This window comes from Protopterus annectens, chromosome 1.part0, assembly GCF_019279795.1.
Source record: "Protopterus annectens isolate FY-2018-M chromosome 1.part0, PAN1.0, whole genome shotgun sequence".
Lineage (NCBI taxonomy): Eukaryota > Metazoa > Chordata > Ceratodontiformes > Protopteridae > Protopterus > Protopterus annectens.
Window position 1 is genome coordinate 1,056,391,673 of NC_056725.1, and position 22,058 is coordinate 1,056,413,730.

The 22,058-nt window shown below is 38.6% G+C and overlaps 1 protein-coding gene across 1 annotated transcript in view; it reads right to left on the reverse strand.

The window, feature by feature from the left end:
* Positions 1-22,058, reverse strand: part of LOC122799665 — a 1,990,791-nt gene that overhangs the window by 363,497 nt on the left and 1,605,236 nt on the right. Inside the window, exon 44 of the mRNA XM_044068913.1 lies at positions 5,720-5,773. Coding sequence (XP_043924848.1) covers positions 5,720-5,773 — 54 coding nt within the window. The remainder of the gene's footprint in view (positions 1-5,719; positions 5,774-22,058) is intronic.

The window sequence follows — 22,058 nt, forward strand, 5'->3', positions numbered from 1 at the left end:
ACACTGGACTGTCTGTTAAATTGTTCTGTATTTATTTTACTGTTAAGATATACATACTTTTAATATATATGATATAAAATAGTTCTTCTGCTGAATGATTAGAAACAGCATGTTCACAATGTGCTGTATGAGAGAAAGAGCAAGTACTTGTTTGAGAGAAGAAATGCATAACAAGGAAACAGGCAATTCATGTTATCCATCCAGCAAAGAAAAAACAAGGCATGGATTTGTCTAGAGAAGTACACAATGAGTATGGATGTACATAAATATGTGTACCAAGATCATTTTTAGCTGTTGTACTTTAGCATATAACTGATGGTTATGTTTTGTGTACAATCAATATATTCTCTAATGACTGTACTGCAGAAACCACTTGCTGTGATTTTTTATAAAGTTTTATTTTACTTTTGTCAATAAGTTAGAAAGGGTATACTTTTCATATTATTTGCACACTACTTCTCACCCTTACATGATACTTATGGTAATCCACTGCCCCAGCTCCATCCATCTATCATTAAGTAGGACAGAAAAGATGACTGTACACAGCTCAGCCAAAATCCACATGGACCACACACACCAAAGTCTCCTGATGTGAAGAACTGTCCGCAGAAATTTGGAAATAGCAACAGGTTATATAGGAGTTCACCAGTGGGTTGAGCTCAGCTGTATGGATTTTAACTATATCTGCAACTTGCAGGATAATGGTCAGTGGCAACAAAGCCAATAGAGCACAAACCATGGAAGACTGAAGCAATACAGCAAATTTAAAGCAGATATGACAAAAACAAGCAACAGACTCTTTCTAATTGTGAGCTTGAACAGTCTGCCTGAGTTTAGTTCTTCCTGCCAAACTAAATTATCTCCAGCTACACTGATAGACCATACCACAAACAGCCACTCCTGTGATTTTTCAGCACACTGTATATACGCCAGGCAACTCCTCAATCTCATTTATATTTGGGTGCCCTCTATTCTCTGCTAGTTTCTTATTTTTACACCACCAATAAATTGCTTCTTTTAATAAAAATACTGTATCTATTATATTTTATATTTTGTTTTCAGAAAACTGATAAAAAATAAAGTTATTTCTATTTTATTTTATCCTTCTTACTAACCAGATGGTAAACAAAATGGCAGCCTTGAGGGTAAACAAAATGGAGGCTTGCTTTTTTGCTTGTTTTCTGTCCATGCTTCTTGGCAACTTAATATGCATCTGTGAAACTTTGGATTTACTTCTTTCAGGCTCTTTCCATGCCTTTATACCTTGTTGGAAAATGTTTGTTCTCCAACAGAGTTTACTTTTATAATTTGCCCATTTTGTAAAACAGCAATAATGCTCTCCAAGATTTCAAGCATACCATCATTTTTCTGCTTAATGACCAGTGCCTGCAGCTATTTCACAATATTTGCTTATAGTAGTACATTTCAAATCTTAGAAGTGACTGCAAAGGAATATGAATGCACTATAATTTCTAATGTCTTCCGTGTAGTTCATACACTGTTAAACTATCCCTGGTTATATTACTAATATGGATAAAAATATTACAAATAAAGGAAACCAAAAAGCTAACACTTGATTATTTATTCCACTACAGAACAGGGAAAGGAAGCAACAGAAGTTTCCACTTCCCAAATTAGCAATAAAATGAATAATGTAAAGATAATCCAAAACAGATAAATCCCATTACAGCCTCCTATTACAAATTTCTTATGTGTCCACACACTGATGTTTTACTTGACAGAACTGGTTGCAGGTATGGTTAGATTTTCTTTTCCTGGTATATTGTCAAGTTTCATGGAAACTGCATTTTCAACTTTTTTATATAAGTTTATATTTCTAAATCTGCTATATTGCTATATTTGTGTTATATAATGGATGTCTCCCCATATATCTATAGCACTAAGACATGTCTGCTTATTCTGTAGTGTACATACATAGTTTTAGAAAGTACATTTGCTTTTACACATAGCTGTGTGATTACAGCATTGTTAGCTGGAGTGCTATTTTGTTACCAGTGTAAATTGAAGTTGTACATAACCTGCTACAGAATATAACAATAATTACATAAGCAAATTAATGCACAGTATGGGACAAAACTGAAAGAATTGTATAATAACAATAAACCATGACCAAGTGCTTGGTTTACACACACCCAGCCAAGGGTTATTGTTAAAATGCACATTATGCCTGTCTTCTCTTCATTCAATCATCTTGAAACAAGTGTGCTTTACTCTGTATATACACATCTATAACTTTTGTTGAAGAACTATTTTAATTGAGTTATGAGAAAAAAGCTCAAAGACAAACAGACAAAAAAAATTAAATGGTTAATCATCCATATCATACAGCAGATAAAAAGGTCAAAGAGCAGTACAAATTGGCTGCTACACATTGCGTGCCGGCAGTGGTGTTATCTGCACTTCCTTAAAAAGTTCATAACAAATATATGGTATGGATCCTTTCTAAGTTACAGCACATCAGAAAGACACAAATATTTACTATTTATTTATTTATTTATTTACCATGGTAGTACACTGATCAAAAAAGATCATTTGAGGGTGCAGTCTGGGTAAAGAAATTTACAAAAATGTAAAACAAAAGAAATTCACAAAATGGAGTAATCACATAAAGCAGAGAATCCTAATGGCATTTGAAACTATGTAAATATTATTAACAGATTAGGAAAACAAATGTGAATTAATTTTAGTAGTAAATATGAGAGGGAAACAGCAGGTGAGAACAAAGGGTTAAAGTAGAAGTCATGCAGATGAGGGAGTTAGGTGATTTGTCCAGTAGAAAAGCACTTGCAGTCAAATTTTTGATGGAGCTATATTTTGAGTTCTGCTCTTGAAGTGGGGAAAAGGATACTTTTTTAGGTGAGGGGGTAGGTCCTTGTCAATGCATGAATGGAGAAGGAATGGTTGGTATAGTGTAGTTTGGTTTGGGGGTGTCTGGAATGAAAGAGTTAATTGGGATACATTGGGGAGGTTGTAGGGGGTGGATTTATTTTGGAGTTTGGCTGCAAGAAGTGGCAATGCACCTGGTGGTAGTAGTTTGAAGAGAAGAGACCCTAGGAGTAGTTTAAATCTTTAGGGGAGTGGTAGCTCTTTGCTTTGGAGAGGATGGTGCAGTGGTGTTCCTTAGGGTGGGAGGAACTGGGAATGAATCAGAAGAATTCTATTTTCAATGGACTATGGAGTGGCTTTACAAGTTAAGTGACTGGTCAAGCCATATACCTAAATATTTAAAAGATTTGGTTGTTTCTAATGGAGAACCATTGATATCTGCAATGTTTGGATTTTTATGAGGTTTTTCAGCTTTTGTGAGGTTCCAAATATCATTTTTTTTTTGTTTTGGATGGGGTTAGGAGTTGCTTATCATTTTTTAACCAAGAATGAAGAGAGTGGAGTTTGAACTGAAGCTGGGTTCAAATAGTTAAATGTGACGGAATGGATCAAAGGATAACCATGGCATCTGCATACAGAGTAACAGAAAGGTTAGGCAGATCTTAGGGTAGTTTGCTAATAAAGATGTGATAGCACTGGGGCTAAATCCAATTTCTTGGAGGGAGTGAAGGAGCAGGAAGTGATCAATAAGATCAAGAACTTTGATAAGGTCAACAAAGAGAACTTCTGAAAGTTTCCTTTATCTGTTTTGAGAAGGGTCTCATCTGTAAATGATGACAGTGCTGTCATTGTGCTCTGGTCAGCCCAGAATCCATGCTGTTTGAGAGTGAGGAGGTGGTATTGTTGGATGTATGTGGACAGTTGGTTGTAGATTTCTGTCTGAGGTTATTTGGGAAGGGGTTTGACAACAGCAGTTTTCCATATGTCTGGCATTGTCTTTTGAGTTAAGCAGATATTATAAATATGGAGAAGAGATGTGGTAAAGAAGTCTTTGCAGAGTGATATAAATGAAGGGAGTAGGTTGTCTGCACCAGTGGGTGCATTCAGGGGTATTTTTTCTGGAAGGCGGTCAAGGTATTTGTCTTTCAATTTTCTTAAAATAGAAGAAAGGGATAAAAGTAAATGGACTGGGTAAGCTGCAGGGAAAAGTATAGACTGAAGTACTAGCAAGGTGGCTGAATTCCTTTGAGAAAGTCCGAGGATGACAGCTGGCCTTGAAAGGTCTGAATGGTGATGGGGAAAGGGTGGGATCAGTGGATTTTCAAATGGAGAGAAGACTTCCTTTTTACCAGAAATGTTTGGGTTTGCCTAGCACAGCAAGCTGTATTGTTTTTTGAAATAGTTGGTTTTGTGCCAGTGTATAGCTTGTTTAGCTATGTTATGCAGACAGTAAATGCAGTATGACATTCTGATGATTATCTGCATTATCCCTAAGTTTGAACACAACTTTAAGTTCATGGCTAGGGTTTTTTACTGTACTTGAAAAAGAACTGTGTGACAGGGAATAAATTGTCTTGAATGTGAAGGAGAGTATATGTAACAGCTGTGTGACAGAATAATTTGTCTCAAATTTGAAGGGGAGTATATGTAAGAGCTGTGTGACAGGGAACAATTTGTCTCAAATTTGAAGGAGGGTGTATGTAAGAGCTGTGTGACAGGGAACAATTTGTCTCAAATTTGAAGGAGGGTGTATGTAAGAGCTGTGTGACAGGGAACAATTTGTCTCAAATTTGAAGGAGGGTGTATGTAAGAACTGTGTGACAGGGAACAATTTGTCTCAAATTTGAAGGAGGGTGTATGCAAGAGCTGTGTGACAGGGAACAATTTGTCTCAAATTTGAAGGAGGGTGTATGTAAGAGCTGTGGCTGGGGTTTTGTAAGTTAGTAACAGAGACCAGATGAGAGTTGCTAGGTGTTTTTGAGGTTTTCTATATTGATGGTGGATCTGGGTCTGAAAGTAAGCAGTTTGTTGGGCAGTTTTGGTGACTGGTGGAGAATCTGAAAATGTATTGAGGAGTGGTTACTGAATGATGGTGGAAGAACAGATATAGTGGAGATGATGGCAGGACTGTTAGTAATTAGCAGATTCAGAAGGCAGTGAATGTTGGTTAGGAAATTTGGACAGGTAGCATCACTGACTAAATTCACGAGACTGATGTTGGCTAGGAATTTTGCAATGTCATTTCTCAGGGGTCCTAGGTAGTCTAGGTTAAAATCAACTAGAATAACATTTTCCAGCTGCGTTGATAGTAAGAATAAAATATTTACATTTCATTACAGAGGCTGGAGAAAGAAGGTAAATGACTGTTATTAGATGATAACTGTTCTTCCAGGAAGGAAGTTTTAGAAGGATCCTGATTGGTTCTGTATCTGAGGAGGCATTTGCTTAAGCAGTGAAAGTTGGGTTGAGGTTTATACTGGCCTATATCTTTTTATTAGATAATGTGTGTCCACTTACAGTGTAATTTCTAAAATTGTCTGCTTGATATTTACATTTATAACTATTACTATAATTAAAAGAAGTACTTTGTTTTCTATTTTCTAATTACTAGATCACATATTCACTCTTACTATAAATACAAATGTACCTGAAATGCAGGGTCTCCGAGCAGTGAAAACAATTACTGTTCAATAATTTAGAGAAACAAATGTGGATCTGATTTGATGAACAAACTATACTACTCAATGTTAAAACTGTATTAATGTTACTCAATAACAAGAATGAAATGTAGACATTTCTGCAGCATCTTCAAGGTGCCTAGCATTCAGAGTACCAACCTCTAAATAAAGTCAATGGAATATTAACCGCCTACCTGGACAAAGCATCCTTCTGAATGATTTTGATTTCTTTCCACTGATCTGACTTCCTAAATAAGAAAACATATACAAACCTATTTAGTATTTTACCTCCAGTTTTGCAATAAAATGTAAGTAGCACAATGAGAATAAGCAAAGGAGATATTCATAATTTAATATAAAAAGTATGTGGAACATGGGGATATAATATGGAATTAAACACAACTGTGTATAACACTGCCTCAATGGAAAAATTCACAAAATACTTTATTACTAGTTATTCTAACTGGATTGCAGCAAAAGAATGCCCTTCCATCAAAGAATTACACTGGCCATAAAAAAGTTACACTTATATCAAACTAAGTTATTTATATCCATTTCTGTAATTTATAGTAAACACAGCCTGTTGTTTTACACAATACTATTTTTGAGAACAATGCAAAAATAAACTAACACTACATTACTATTTTATATAATTTGTTCAAACCTGAGACAGAAAGTTAAAACAGTTTATACTTGCCTATATGCATTATAGTACAAGAGCAGAAGAAATCTTTATAGGACATTTTTTAAACCAAAGGTCATATGATCAGGACACAGAACTATGTAGATGAACAGATTAACACTAAGGTAAGTTGATTGCTGACAACCAGTAAGATGGCAACATTACGAAGGGAGTTATACTGATTATTGCTGCTAAAGCAAAAGACTTATCAGTGCTGGAGGTAGAATAACTTGCGTGAAATGCTGTAAAGCAATAGGAACTCAAAAGGCATATTCAGTAATTGAAGTTACTCCACTAACTATAATGGCATGTGCACATCCATGACGGTTTTTAAAATTTAGCATTTACGTTGTCTTCATTTTTATTTTGAGACTGTCCTTCTTGAAGCAAAACACTAAAAGTGCTTTCTTGGATTGGAATGTGATTCATACCTTTCAACCTCTAAGCCCTTTTAAAATCATGGCAGAGGATCAGAAATTGGGGAACTTTCTTAGTTTTCACAATAGAAGGTCTTTATATACTAGACCCTATACGGTTATTTGTACAGTGTTTGAAAAGACTTATTTTACTTACTTAATAGGATATAAAGCCATAAACAGATCTGACTTTATGAGGAACATTAGTAAAACTTGGAACAGAAGGCCAAATGTGAGGGCCAAAATCATAGTGCTCTGTCTAAATCCTTGCAGTTGTAAGGTATGAGGTGATTTTGAGTCCCAAATATATAATTTTATTTTAAATATACAACAGTCAAGGCAAAAAGGATAAATGGTTCACCCAAAAAAAGAGTAAATGCAAAATCACAAGTGAACCAAAACAAAGTGGCACTCAAAAAACAAACTTCAAGTGGAGTTAAAATCTGGAAATTTAATAATACATAAGCGCTTTTGCACTAGTCAAAAATACTGCTTCTTCAGACATTGAAACCAAACCAAACATTGCTCAGTTTTAAATAGAGAAACCAATAATGTTGTAGCCAATCACATAAAAGAACATATCAATATCCTAGCAACAAAGTAAACTTTAAAAGAGCTATACAAAAACTAGCCTACTAATTTAAAGGCACAGCATAATTAAACTGCATAAAAAACACAATATAGTAAAATAGCATGAGAAAAAAACGGTAAGAGAAAACATGCATAAGAGTGCTGAATAAATTCAAACATATGCTTACTGTAAAGCATGAAAATGCATATATCAAAACATATATAAAAACATAAATAAGGCATATTCAAAAATGTTAATTATTTATGTAATGATCTAGCTTTGAGTAGGGATTTCAATGGAATCTTATCATTCAGACCCCTGCCTGCATCTACCCTTATTCTAATGACCCATCTTGTTTCCAGTACTTCAGTTAAGTTCCTGATATCCCCTTCATGTTCATTCACTACAATCTTTTCCATAACCAAAAACTTAAAAGTGCGCATTAGATCATTACCAGTTACATGCTTAGCTAGGGCGTTAGTACCATTCCCAGTCCAAATGTCGTACATATATGTTCCCTTATCCTGTCTCTGATCTGCCTGTTGGTCTTCCCCACATAGAAAGATGAACATTGGGTGCAAGAGGGTAAGTAAAGCACATTAAATGAATCACAGTTGGCATCAACCCTAAAGGTACATTTCATACTTTACAGTAAGCATCTGTTTGAATTTATTTAGTGCTATTATGCATGTTTTCTCTTACTGCTTTTACTCATGCTATTTTACTATGCTTTGTTTTTTATGCAATTTTATTATGCTATGCCTTTAAATTAGTAGGCTAGTTTTCTTATAGCTCTTTTAAGGTTTACTTTATTGCTAGGATATTAATATGCTCTATTATGTGATTGGCTACAACATTATTGGTTTATTTATTTAAAACTGAGCAATGTTTGGTTTAGTTTCAATGTCTGAAGAAGCAGTATTTATGACTACTGTGAAAACGCTTACATATTATTTAATTTACAGATTTTAACTGCACTTGAAGTTTGTTTTTTGACAGCCACTTTGTTTTGGACATAATTTTATTTTAGCATTAAAAAATGTCTCAGGTGTTATATGTGAACTTATTTACATTTCTGAAACGCTGAAAACATGTACTATATTGTGCAGCTTTGAATAAAATACTATAAACGGTCAAATTACAAGACTGTATTTGTTTACTTAATAAAGCAACACAATTTTTCATTTTCAACAATTTTACTTTAATATTTCAACATAACATTCATCTGGAACACAAGCAGAAAAAATATTTGCACATGGGGAAAAAGTTAATGTTATATATCAGGATAAAAATCTCCTATTAGAGTAGAAATATGTATTTTGGCCCGGATATTAAAATAATACACTTGAACAATAAAACACTATTCTGTATGTTGGGAAAGTATAAGAAAGTTGTACCTGGCTAACTAAATATCATATCACAAGTCTGCTGCTGTTTAACTGTTTCATAGTAAAAATTCAGAGTAGTACTTACTTGGTGGTGGTACTTTATAAATATAAGTGGCAAATGTGTTCACATGTACCTGAAAAGACAAATTCACACACGAAAACAACCATTTTCTTCTAAGGTAAATATTAATCTTTGGCCTGGTTTCCAGAAATAATTACAATTTTGAAAAGTTATGAAGAAACTGTAAATTATACAAGAACAAAAAAGTTACGGGGCTATATTTGCCTGCCAAACAATGCATTATAACTTTGAATGATTTCAGTAGCTTCTCTTTTCTAAAAGTAGCACAGAAGAACAAACAACAAAGCTAGAAGAAAATCTTCAAATGAAAGCATATTTCAATCTGGTTCAGATATCCGTGATATCCCAGAAATGACTAAATGTTATGTTTATGAGTGAACATTAAAAGTTGTCAAAGTGCTCTCTGTATATCCTTAAAACAATGTTACAGTTAGTTTAAACATTGATTTTATGACACTATATCATGAATACTGACAGGAAAAAAAATAGATGTGTTATAGAAAACATACCTCTCAATCTCTAACAAAATGGGGGGACAAAGGCCCAAAAATAGGGACATATTTTAAATATTGCTCTTATGAACTTAGAGAGTTGCTAGATTAACAGGGTTTATATTTAATATACATTTTATGAAGTATTTGAAGTCTGAAACTCAGATGTATGTCATTATTTAGCAACTTCAATCCTCTGATCATACCAGTGATTTGCCAGAAAACCACAACTTTTATTAGGAACAGACCAAAAATATGCACCAAAAATCTGGACAGTCTGCGAAAATCTGGACAGTTGATAGGTATGTTAGAAATGATGTCTATATGTGAGTTTGTTTCTGGGAAAACAAGGCAAGACACAAAAAACTCTAACTGCCCATAGAAAAGAGATTCACAACTATCTTTTATGAGTAAGAAAACATTAGGTTACATTGTTGTGGCTTGAGGAAACAAAATATAAAGCAAGAGGGAAACTATGTCAGCAGAGTATGTCTACCCTGTTTACTTTATCATTGTAAGTCTGTCTTACAATGTCTGCATTTTCAGTTTGGTTGTCTTATGACTTTAACTTATGAACTTTCAGCTTGCCTGCCTGGTGACTTTAACTCATGAACTTAACTTTAATGCACTTAAACTATTGCTTGGAAGATGGTTTTTGTATGGCAGTTATGAAAACAACATAAGCATTAAACTACCAAGTACCATTAAATATGTCCCTATTAAAGTTTAAGTGTTTTGATGTTTCAGTGTTTATTTTCTTATAGAATCTGTCATTTGCTGGCTCTAGTACAGGGTTAATATTTCTTTAAAAGTGGGCTATATATTAACATATTAGGCAAACACTATGAATTATCTAACTTAACAAAGCACATACTGCAAACTATACTCATATAAAAGGTGGAGAGAATCAGGAAGTTCATTCCTCAACTGGATTTTCAGGAAGGATGAGCTGAAGCTTGTCTGCAAGATTATGGAAGTGTGGAGTGAGATAGCCCCTCTGGATATAACTTGAAGTATACTTGAAAGAAATATCTGGAGTTATAGTTGTGATTAGGGTTGAGCTGAGGCCTACAAACTGGATATCTTTCATCTAGCCAGCACTTAGAAAGGCTGTGTGACAGCATCACTCAGTTTGATGCAAAAATAACTGAAGGATCTGCTGTGTTTTTGTTTCAACCCAATTGAGCTATAATTGTTTTCTTGAAACTTTATAAAAATAAACCTATGTTTTATGGAAGTTTTGTCTACAGTGTCTCTTGGACCTTATGATTCATAAACCTTAGTTGAGGTTATCATGGAGTCTGAATCCTACAGAGGCTGGTTTATAAATACCATTCTGAAACAGTGCATTTATATGTGCTTTGAACATGCATAAAATGCCAGACTATCTTATCTTTGTTGCCAGTTCATCTCATAGGACAGCCACACGTCTGTGGAAAAACATTTTTCTTAAAATTATGTTCTATTTATTAATTTCTAACATGTAGTTATAATGCCTTGTGACATAAGTAGTCTAAAATCATAATTTTCATTATTAAAAAAAACTGTCAGAGTTGCCAGGATTTCCAGAAAGTTGTGCAAAATTAAAGGCAAAATGAACATTTGATCTCCTTGAACATGTTAGTCCAATTCTAGGAGGGTAGTCTTTAAGTACACAAACTTAAGTTTGGATTTGATCAGTTATCTTCAGTGTAAGATTTCTACCATTGCTTCTAATGCTAGTGCTATATGTGTCCATGTACTCTGCAGCATCATGGGTCCATAAATAGGAACATTCCTTAATCAAAGTCTCAGATGAATCAGAGTTTACCCTGATATAGTCTATTTTAATCTAAATGATTCTGTAACCCTAAAACATAGTTTAACTTTTCAAAATTACAAAAAAGCTCCACTAAGTCATACTTGAGCTCTGGCAGTTAGAAAAGCAAATCATCAGTAATGCAAAATAGCTTAATCCTACAATCTGAGACGTCTGGAACAGCAGTGCTAGCAGTTCCAGACTGCATGTGAAGAGGAAAGGTGATAGGGGACAATCCTGTACTGTATCACTTGTAAGACAGAAGACTTTTGAAAATCCCCTTTACCTTAACTCTCAAGTTTGAGTCATTCTAAACAACCTTGCACAAACCAAATGTTCTCAAAACTGAAAAAGGTTGGATCATTCAGATTTATCATATACTTTTTCCACAGGGGAAATTACTGAGCATAACTTATCTAATGATATTGCATCCTAGAGTAATAACAAAGTATTCACAGTGTTAACAAAATTTTGTCTTGTTAGAATGAATCCACACTGACTACCCTGTCCAGATCAGACAATAGAGAAGTCAGTGACTATATCATAGGTTCATAGGTTCATAGATAGGTACTAGGCTATTGGCTTAAGTAAGCCTAGCCAACAAGGTTCCCTGGCATACGCCACCCAAGAAAGTTATTTTCCTGTGCCCCTGTCGAGCAGAGCCACAGAAGTTATCCCTGGGATGTATTTCTTATTTCCCATCCACTCATCAAGATTTTTCTTGAAGAGTGCTAATGAGGAAATTTGCTTGACATAGATGGGTAACTTGTTCCAGAGTATGGGAATTCTCTGGGACAGGAATCTATTTATCCAGCATGTCCTGTTTATTGTGGTAACAAGGTTTAGGTCCCTAGAGTGTGCAACTCGGAGGGACTGGGATTTCTTTAGGTGCAGCATGTTCAACAGCTCTGGGTTTGACATAGCTTTATATGTTAGGCAGAGATCACCTCGGAGTAGGCGATATGCTACAGAGTAAAGCTGGAGTTCTTTGAGACGGTCAGTGTAGGGCATCTGTTTGAGGCCAGTAATCCTCTTTGTGAGGTACTTCTGTGGTCTTTCCAGCTGATGCAGACATCTTGTGAGGTACATTCCAAAAGGGGCGTTGTACTCTATGATGGGTCTAATGAGTATCGAGTAGAGGGGAACAATGACCTCTTTTTTTTTCTGGCTGAGAACCCTTTTGTGATGAGGTGTGCCACATAGAAGGATTTCCTGACTACTGTGGTGATGTGATTATCAAAGGAGAGACTACTGTCTACCTGGGTCCCAAGGTCTCATCACACATTCGGTGTTAAGTAGACTGCCGCCTATGTGGTAGTTCATGGGTACAGAGTTTTTACATAAGGGGATGGCAATGCACTTTTTGGCATTGAGCTTCAGGCCATGGCTCTGACACCAGGCATCTGTCTCAGTTAGGCCCTTCTGCAGGATATCCACATCATTTGGGGACTCGACTATGGCTCCTAGTTTGCAGTCATCTGTGAAATTCATTAGCCAAAGGCCTTCTGTGTTAGCCTGTACTTCAGAGAAGTAGATACCAAACAGGAGAGGTCCCAGGACTGAACCCTGTGGTACTCCACTTGTCACTGGTTTGAAGTCAGATTTGGAGTCTGCAACTTTTACAGTGTGGGTTCTGTCAGTGAGCCAGTTGGCAATCCATCTTGTGATGTAGGGATTTATACCTAGTTTAGTGAGTTTAGCTATAATTCCAGAATGGGGGATGGTGTCGAAAGCCTTGGTGAGGTCAAGATAGGCTGTGTGAACCACCTTACTCTCGTCTATGGCTTTGGTGACTGCCCCAAAGAAGTTGATCAGGTTCAGGAGGCATGCTCTGCCTTTCACAAACCCAAACTGGGTGGGGTCCAGAGTTTGGATGTTACCAATGTCTTTGTTTATGAGTTTTATGATGATACGTTCCATGGCCTTACAGACTATGCTTTTCAGGCGAATAGGGTGATAGTTCCCAGGATCAGTGGTGGCTCCCCCTTTGTGGAGTGGGATAACTGTTGCTGTGCACCATTCACTGGGCACAAAGCCTGATGTGAGGCTATGATTGAACATGATGCTTAGGTGGGGCGCCAGTTTGTTCTGAAGTTCATGTAAAACGCAGCCTTGGATATTGTCACTACTATGACACATTATTTATAAACAAAATTATGGACCAAAATAGTCCCATTTGAAAGACAAGGTGATCAAAGTTCACTGATGCTGTTGACTCTAAAGTTTTAATCAAATAATGGTGTTTCCTAGAAATTAAGGCTTTATCAGTTCTTGAATATGTGTGATATACCTCAGAATGATAAGTATATTCCTTACCAGTTATTTCCACTATTTTGGAGACATCAATCAACTCTATTTGTACCTCTGAACTTTCTGTTGACAGAAAATACTGAATTTCTTTGTAAAATAATAGAATGCCACTAAACTCAGAGTGGCTTCTTTTAATAAGTATTTCTTTACATTTTCCCCTCCCTGGCCATTGTGTCATCAGCCTGCATCCACAGCCCTGATGTCATTACTAGAGCTACCACTGTAGCTGCAATTTTACCAGTAAGAAGAATTAATCCCAACAAAACTGTGGCAGAAGGGAAACATTTTAAAAACTGGAGCCAGTAGTGTTTGTGGAAAATGATTATTCACTGTGCTTCAGTAACCAACACAAACTGCAGTAGTAAACCAAGCAGGAAAACTGTACTTAACAGCAGAAATGAAATGTCCAGGCTGGCAGCCCCACAGAAGACCAAGATGCTGTTTCCTTCCACTAGTTTATTGTTCACTGTGTATCATGCAGAAGAGAAGCAATTTTATCCCACCAATCAAGGAATGTCAAGAGGCAGGTGTGAGATTCATGCTGCTGCTGTATCCTGTTGTCATCAGAGTATTTTTTTCCTGGAGGATCAAACAGATTGTTGATGTAGAACAGGCTAAAGAGGAAATACAAAGTTTATCCAAACAACTAAAAGTGAACCAGCAAGCATTAGAGAACTCAGTGTTCCATTCTTCTGATAATAAAGCTCATACAGAGACTTTACTAGTGAACCATTTTCCAATGTTGCAAAGGAATATGCTTGAGAGAGAGAAAAAAAACTAACAACAGGAGCTGACTAGAAGAATTAGGAGTACTTTGGTCTTCAGCAAATGTCTAGTTTCGGGAGATAGATATGATCAGAAAGAAGACCAGCAACACTGAAATCAGTGAATAAATGTGAGATTATAAAACATCAATCAAATTTGTGAAATACTGCATTGAAAAAAAAAGTGGCTGAGAAAAGACTGGACTTTAGTTGAATTTGTTAAACGTGTGGGTGGAATGTAAAGCATATACCCCACATTATGCCTTTAATGTTTAGAAGGACACTAAAGGGAAAAAAGAACTAACTGTAGGTAAAACAGATTTTGCTCTTAGTATTTGTATAAAACCTTTAATAATATAAACTGCATGTTAAATTGTAAAGCAGTTTTGTACAGTGTACTATTAGAGGTATTTTAAATGTCAGGAGGGGAGTCTTTTCAGTGACTGTTGTATGTGTTAAATATATTAAAGTAAACAAGTACCTTTTCTAGTTGTAAGAAATAAAAAGGTATGTACTCACCATAACGTTCCATGTGAGTTGCTCATCCCACCTTCATTCTTAACTGATGGGTTCGGAGCCCATCCCTCGGCTCCGGTACAGCCACATGCAAAGCTCGAGGTCTTCCAGCAGCTCAATGCCAAGCCCCCTATCCCATGATGCACTGTGAATTACCTCAGATCTTGTTTGCTGCATATACTATAACCATATATAATAGTTATTCCTCTATAGAAGGGAAGAAGACATTGAGCAACCAGGATGAAACAACATCTAGGTCAACTATCAGGTAGGAGGGAGGGATGTAAGAATGAAGGCGAGATGAACAACTCACATGGAATGTTATGGTGAGTACATAACTTCTTAATGTGAAGTTGTTCAATCTTGCCGTTCATTCTTAAATGATGGGTAGCGTCCCAAGCACCATCAATCTCGGGTGGCTCACGGGAGTACATTTTTCAGAACTGTGGACCCAAAGGATGCTCTATCCCTGCAGACCTTATCCACTTTCTAATGAGTGATAAAGGTATGAGGTTTTAACCAAGTGGCTGCTGCACAAATGTTATCAAGGGGAAGTTTGGCTGAAAACGCAGTGGATGTAGAAACTGCTCTGGTTGAGTGAGCTTTTATCTTGAGTTGCAAGGGCATATTAGCAGCTGAATAGGCAAAAATGATACAATCAGATAACCATTTAGACAGAGTTGTTTTAGCCACTGGTTTACCTTCCCTGGATTCAGAGAATGAAACAAAAAGCTGGTCTGACTTCCTGAAATCTTTTGTTCTATCCAAATAAAATCTGATCTGTCTGTGAACATCAAGTTGGTGCAGCATATACTCTAGTTTGTTGGAACGATTAGGGAAGAAAACTGGTAACTCAATAACTTGGTTAATATAGGTTTCTGAACAAACATTGGGCAAAAAAGAAGGATTTGTCCTAAGTGAAACTCTGTCAGCATGAAAAATCAAACAAGGAGGGTTGATAGATAAAGCCTGAAGCTCTGATACTCTGTGGGCAGAAGTAATAGCTACCAGAAAAATGTTTTTCCCCGACCAATATTTGAGGTGACAAGATGATGCTGGTTCAAAGGGAGGGAAAACCATATGTGAAAGCATAAAATTTAGATTCCATGGAGAATAGGGAGTTTTCACAGGTGATCTCATATAAAATGTCCCCTTGAGAAAAGCTTTGGATAACTTGTGGGACATGATATTTAAACCGTCAACTCCAAGATGAAAATTAGAAATAGTAGACAACTGAACCCAAACTGTTGCTGCTGCCACTCCTTTGTTAAAGATCATAGTCAAAAACTCTAATATGGATGCCATGGGGGCTTGGTAAGGATCAATATTATTTTTAGAGGCCCATATGGAAAATCTCTTCCACTTACTAAGATAACATTTTCTAGTGGAGGGCTTGTGAGAAGACAAAAGAATCTGTTTTGTCTCATTGAAAAGGTTATGAAGCCTGGCTATGAGGGGAAATTGAGTAGCCAAGCTGTCAGCTTCAATGACTGCAGAGAGGGATGAAGGTCCCCCGATGGGTGTGTCAGGAAGTCTGGAACTGGGTCCAAAATCCAGGGATCCTCCAAGAGATGAGTTTGAAGGAATGGGAACCAAATCTGCCGAGGCCAATGAGGGGCTATAAGAATGATGGTCCTTCCCAGGGATTTTGCTTTCTGTAGAACCTTGGGTATCAATGGTATTGGTGGAAAAGCATAGAGGAGACCCAGGACCAATCGTATATGAGTTTGTCCCTTGGGGCTTCTCCTGGCAGGGAAATCAAGGCAAAGTAGCTTCTGCATTTTGTGTTGATGTGACTGTCAAAACGGTCGCAGCAAGGTTGGCCCCATTTGTGGAAAATCCTGTCCACAATTTCTTTCTTGAGGGACCACTCATGTGGCAATAGATTTGCCCTGCTTAGTTTGTCTGCTATCACGTTGGATCTCCCTGGGATGTGCATTGCCAATAGAAAGCACTGGGAGGAAACAGCCCACTGCCAAACTCTGAGGGCTTCTCGGCAAAGGGGGTAAGAACTGGTTCCCCCTTGTTTGTTCAAATACCAGACTACTGACATATTCAATGGCTGAATCACAATAGTTCCTAGAGGAAGAGAGTCCTGGAAGTACTGCAATGCCAAAAGTACTGCTCTCATCTCCAGGATATTGATATGCAAATGAGACTCCTGATCGGTCCATGTGCCTTGGGCATTCTTTCCCTGAAAATGCCCCCCCACCCTATCAGGGAAGCATCCGTGGTCACAATGGGTACTGGAGGGGGTAGAACAAAGGGGCATCCTATAGTGACATGAAGAGACATCAACCACCACTGGGGGTCTTTCTTGCAAGAGCTTGTAATCAATATTGTGTGGTCCATGGGTAGTTCCTGGTAAGACCATTGAGTGAAAAACAGCCATTGAAGGATCTGCATATGCATTCTTGCTAATGGTATGGCTAGGATTGCTGCTGCCATCATAACCAATACTTTCAAAACTTCTGAAGCTGGTTCTCTGCCTTTTGATACCAATGTGCTGACATGCTGACGTAGAAGAAAGACCCTTTCCATTGGCAGCCTTAGAGTGGTGGTTGAGGTGTCTAGCTGTGCCCCGATAAAAACAATATGCTGCGATGGTGACAAGGCAGACTTTTCTGAATTGACTGCAATGCCTAGATGATTGCAGAGTGACAGAGTGTACTCCCTTGTCTGAATCAGTTGATGCCTGGTGGTGGTGGTAAGGAGCCAATCATCTAGGTACAGAAACACCTGGAATCCTAGATGCTCAGGTAAGCCGTGACCACTGCCATGCATTTGGTGAACACTCTGGGGGCTGTAGTGAGACCAAGGGGCAGGGCTCAAAACTGATAATGATTGGCTCCCAGCTGAAAATGCAGGTGATCTCTGGATGGCCTGACCATCTTTATTTGATAGTACGCATCCTTGAGATCTATTGAGCACATCCAATTGTCTTTAACTAACAAGGGAAGTATAGACTGAAGCGTGACCATCCGGAACTTCTCTTTCTTTACGTATTGGTTGAGTCTGCTGAGGTCCAAAATGGGTCTCCAGTGCCCTATTTTTTTTGGAACCAAAACGAATCTTGAGTAAGTTCTGGATCCTGTTTGGTCTGCTGGAACTGGCTGGATGACTCTTTTTTGTAGCAACTTTCGGACCTCTACCATTGCCTGTTCCCTGCAACTGGGTGGAATGTCTGGGATTCTCCTTATGGTCGGGGGGGTATGGAAAATGGTATGAAGTACCCTCTGGAAATTATACTATGTACCCAGCTATCTTTTGTTATTTTTAGCCAGGCGCCTGGGTACAAAGACAAATGACCCTCGACCGCCTCCAGAGCAGAACAGTCGGGCTTCCTTTCAGGAGCGCAGGTAGGGTTGCCCAGAGAAGTGATCTCTGTCACCCTGGTGTTGCAGACCCCCTCTGCCGCGAGGGCAGCGTCTTCCATTATTACCCTCTCCTCTGCCCCTGGAGGGGGTTCACCACGTGTGTCCTGAAAGCCTCCTTGGGCTTTCCGGAACCACATTTTCCTTCCCCTTTGACCTTTGGGATAAGGTCGGGTAGAGGTGGAAAAATGGACTCTGACAGCAGACACAGTCTTTCCCTCCTGTTCACACCTGGTCAAGGTTTCCTTCACTTTAGACCCAAAAAGGGATAGCCATCAAAGGGAGAGTTCATGAAGGATGACTTGAAGGGCTCCACGAAGGAACACAAGCGCATCCAGGAATGTTTTCTAAGAGCAATTCCTGTACCTGCTGCCCTACTCGTTCCATCAGCTGCATATGATATGAGACGCATGGATGAGTTGACAATAGAATTTAGGGTAGAAAGCTAGGCAGCAACTTTATTGGAGGCTCCCGCAGCTACTGTACCCTGAAGAGTATCTCCCAACTCCTTAAGGAGATCTCTTTGCAACCTAGTAAAATAGGTTAAGTAGTTCAGTGAATGGAGAGCAAATGTTACTGAAATGAACATGCATTTCCCATATCTATCCATAATCCTAGACTCTCTATTAGGAGGATGGATAGACGAGGAAGTCTCAGACATTTCCTTTTTGGTGGCCACTGCCACCACCATGGCATCAACAGGAACTCCTTTGGCTAAGAACATTTTTGTCTAGTGGGGCTGATATAAATTTGTTAGGCCTCCTAGGGACAGGCTCCATAGATTCTGGTGACTCCCATGCCCTTTGAGATACCAACTGCATGAGCTCATCGAAGGATGGAGACACCCAAGAGATGGAGGGTTTAGACCTGAAAGCCTTCAGGAGAACTGACTCATCCTCAGTAGGGTTTTTGGACTGCCAATCACCCCTCTGCCTAAGGACCACAAGTATCTCAGCAAAGGAGATATCCTCAGAGAGGGACCGTGGGGACCCTTCTGACTCATCCGAGTCAGTATCAGATGTTAAAGACTCCTGTGGGGAGTCCAAGTGTCTCCTCTTGCACAATCTCTTCCTAGAAGCCTCCTCAGTGGGGGCTTCTGAAGAGGTCTCGTTAGAGCAGGGGCCACCCAGTGGGGCTACCTGGGGCTCTGGGTCTCTACGCTTAGCATGGATCATGGAAGCAGAAACAGACACAGGTGCTTTAGGGGATGAAGAAGCAAGGCCTGAAGTCGAGGATGTCTTGGGAGACAAAGCTTTCCTCATGGCATCGAAGGCACCACTGGTCCGATGGGAAGGAGTCAACGGATCCGAGGGAAACTTCAACCCCCCCCGCACTGAGGCAGTGGGCTCCGAGCCAGAGGTAGGAGCCGAGCTCATCTGAGCGGAAGCCCCGAGAGGGAGAGTCGGCACCGACAAGTCGGTTCGACTATCCTCTCTGGATCTGACTGGAGAGTGTCGGCTCCTAGAATCCACAGTCGGTACCAAGGATGTCAGAGTGGATGGAGTCAAGGACATTGGAACCGGTCTCAACCCCAATGGCTCCATGATCAACAGGTCTGATTCTTCTGGCTCTGAAGGGCCGGTATGGCTCGGAGGAGGAGTAGACAAAGCAGGAGTAGGTCTTCGGCTCTGAAACCGCTTGGGTCAGAGCCGACAACAATTTAGCAAGGCCTGGTGCCTGAAGAAGCTTCTGCACCAATCGAGTCATATCCAAATCTGAAAGACTGACAGATGACCTACATGACTGAACAGATGGTGCCGACTGGAGTAATGGTGACTGAGGCACTTCAGATACCGGCTCCAAGGCTGTGGGCCGGCTCTGAACAGAAAAGACAGTCGGCTCTGAAACCTGTGGAGCCGATGTCTCATCAGATTCTTTTGACTTTTTAGATTTTTTGGAGTCTTTAGATGCAACAGATGACTTGGAGGACTTAGAAGATTTGCTAGCCACATCCTGGTCACTCAATGCCTCTGGAAAGGTGTGTTTTAATAACCCCCTGTCCATTAATTTCCTTTCCTCTTTAACAGAACCCTGGAAGAAAAGGAATGGCGGACAGCACAAGATTCATGCAAGTGGACAGCCCCCAAACAATATATGCAGGTAACATGTCCATCAGTAGCTGACATTTTCTGATTACAGTCTGGACATTTTTTAAAACCAGACTTTGGATGTTTGTACTTATCATCCGCCATGATAACACAATAAACACACGCGGATCAACAATTAGTGTGAAATTATTAAAAATAGGCTCTAAACACACACACACACACACACACACGCAGACACACGCACACACGCACACACACACACACACACATACACACACACACACACACACACACACACACACACACACACACACACACACACACACACACACACACACACACACACACGCACACACACACACACACACACACACACAGAACAGCCATAGTAGAAGAGTTATAGTATCCAAAAACTGTTATACTACACTATAACTACTATAGAAAAAGCTATTTAAACAACCACACACACAGCCCAAAGATAACTAGGCCAAATACAAGGCCAAATATTTAAAGAGAGTAAATATATGCTAATATAATAAACACATAGGTAAGGAACTGCAATGAAGCTATAAGAGCTAACTATCTAACTACTTATGTTCAGAAATTACTAATAGTATATAATAAGTACTGTAACAGAAACATTTTTAAAGTTTACTGGCCCGAGCTTACACTGGAACCTCCGTTCAGATGCCATGGCAAACTAGATCTGAGGTAATTCACAGTGCATCATGGGATAGGGGGCTTGGCCTCGAGCTACTGGAAGACCTCGAGCTTTGCATGTGGCCGTACTGGAGCTGAGGGATCGGCTCCGAACCCGTCAGTTAAGAATGAACGGCGAGATTGAACAACTTCCCATTGAGTATTTTACAGTATAACAACAGAGGAAAGGCTGAATAGAAGCACATTTAAGTTAATATAACGCTGTGATCCTGGCTGCTTGGGTGGTGGTGGGGTGTAAAAGTGTATGACTATATTATATGTAGAATAAAGAACATTATTTCCCTTGTTTTTTACAATGGTGGATATCTACATTAATGCTCTCAGCTTAAGCTACAAATACATTTTTGTAAGCAAATAGGTTTGAAAAATAAGACAAAATAGTGAAAGCTCTGAAAGTGTTAAGCTTCTTGCATTTGCAAAGATAATAGCTTTTGTTTCCATTAGCAAATATTCTCAGTGAAAGACAAGAAATCTGCAGATAAAGGCAGTTAGCCACAGGAATTCTGTGCATTCTGTTCTGATTGAAATTTACAAATATTGCTTCATGCATATGCAAAATTGTTAGCTGCTTTTCTCATTGTTGACTACTTTTACATGATGATAAGCTGTCTACAGGTACAAGAAATGAATTGTGAGACTTCTGAGCATTCTTTGGTGAGAAAAATGAAAAATTTAAAGGTACAATAACAAGCAGTTCAGTTAAAAATAAAGTTTGAAATGATGGAAAGTGACTAAGAGCAGCAGTCATAATACTTTAATTTATAATTAGACAGTAAGTAAGAAGCTCTACACCTTAATATATTTATTAACCTTAGGGGAAGCTCTATCCAAAATAAAATCTACTATATTACAATTATCTATAGCATAATGAGACCCTACCCTTAACTTAATTATTTAAAATTAATGAAGAATACACCTAGATGATTTGTCACTGTTGAATTGACACCCCAACCCCAAGTGCAAAAATGGGAAAAGGGGTAGTGGATGGATATATGGATGGATGGACACCTATAAAGGAGAAGGAATATTTTCTAGAAAAATGCAAGTTACCTAACATTAAGTCACTCCTGGGAATTTCTGCCCTCACTATCTCCCAACATTCATGCCCATCCTGAACCTCTTCCTTAATTATCCATTCAAATCCTTAGTGCATAAGAATTTAAACAACACAAAATGCATAGCTCCATGAGTAGGGAAGCACTGACTGTTACCCAGACAGGTAGGGTTTGATTATTAGCCCCAGCACAGGAGAAGCAAAGCAGGGAATGAGAAGATTGAAGCAGCAAAGCCTGTTTATTTCTCCCAGGGGTTGGATGGAAAAATTTGCATGAACTTGAGGAAGTATACTTGGGATGGTGTGGTTTCTCTGATGC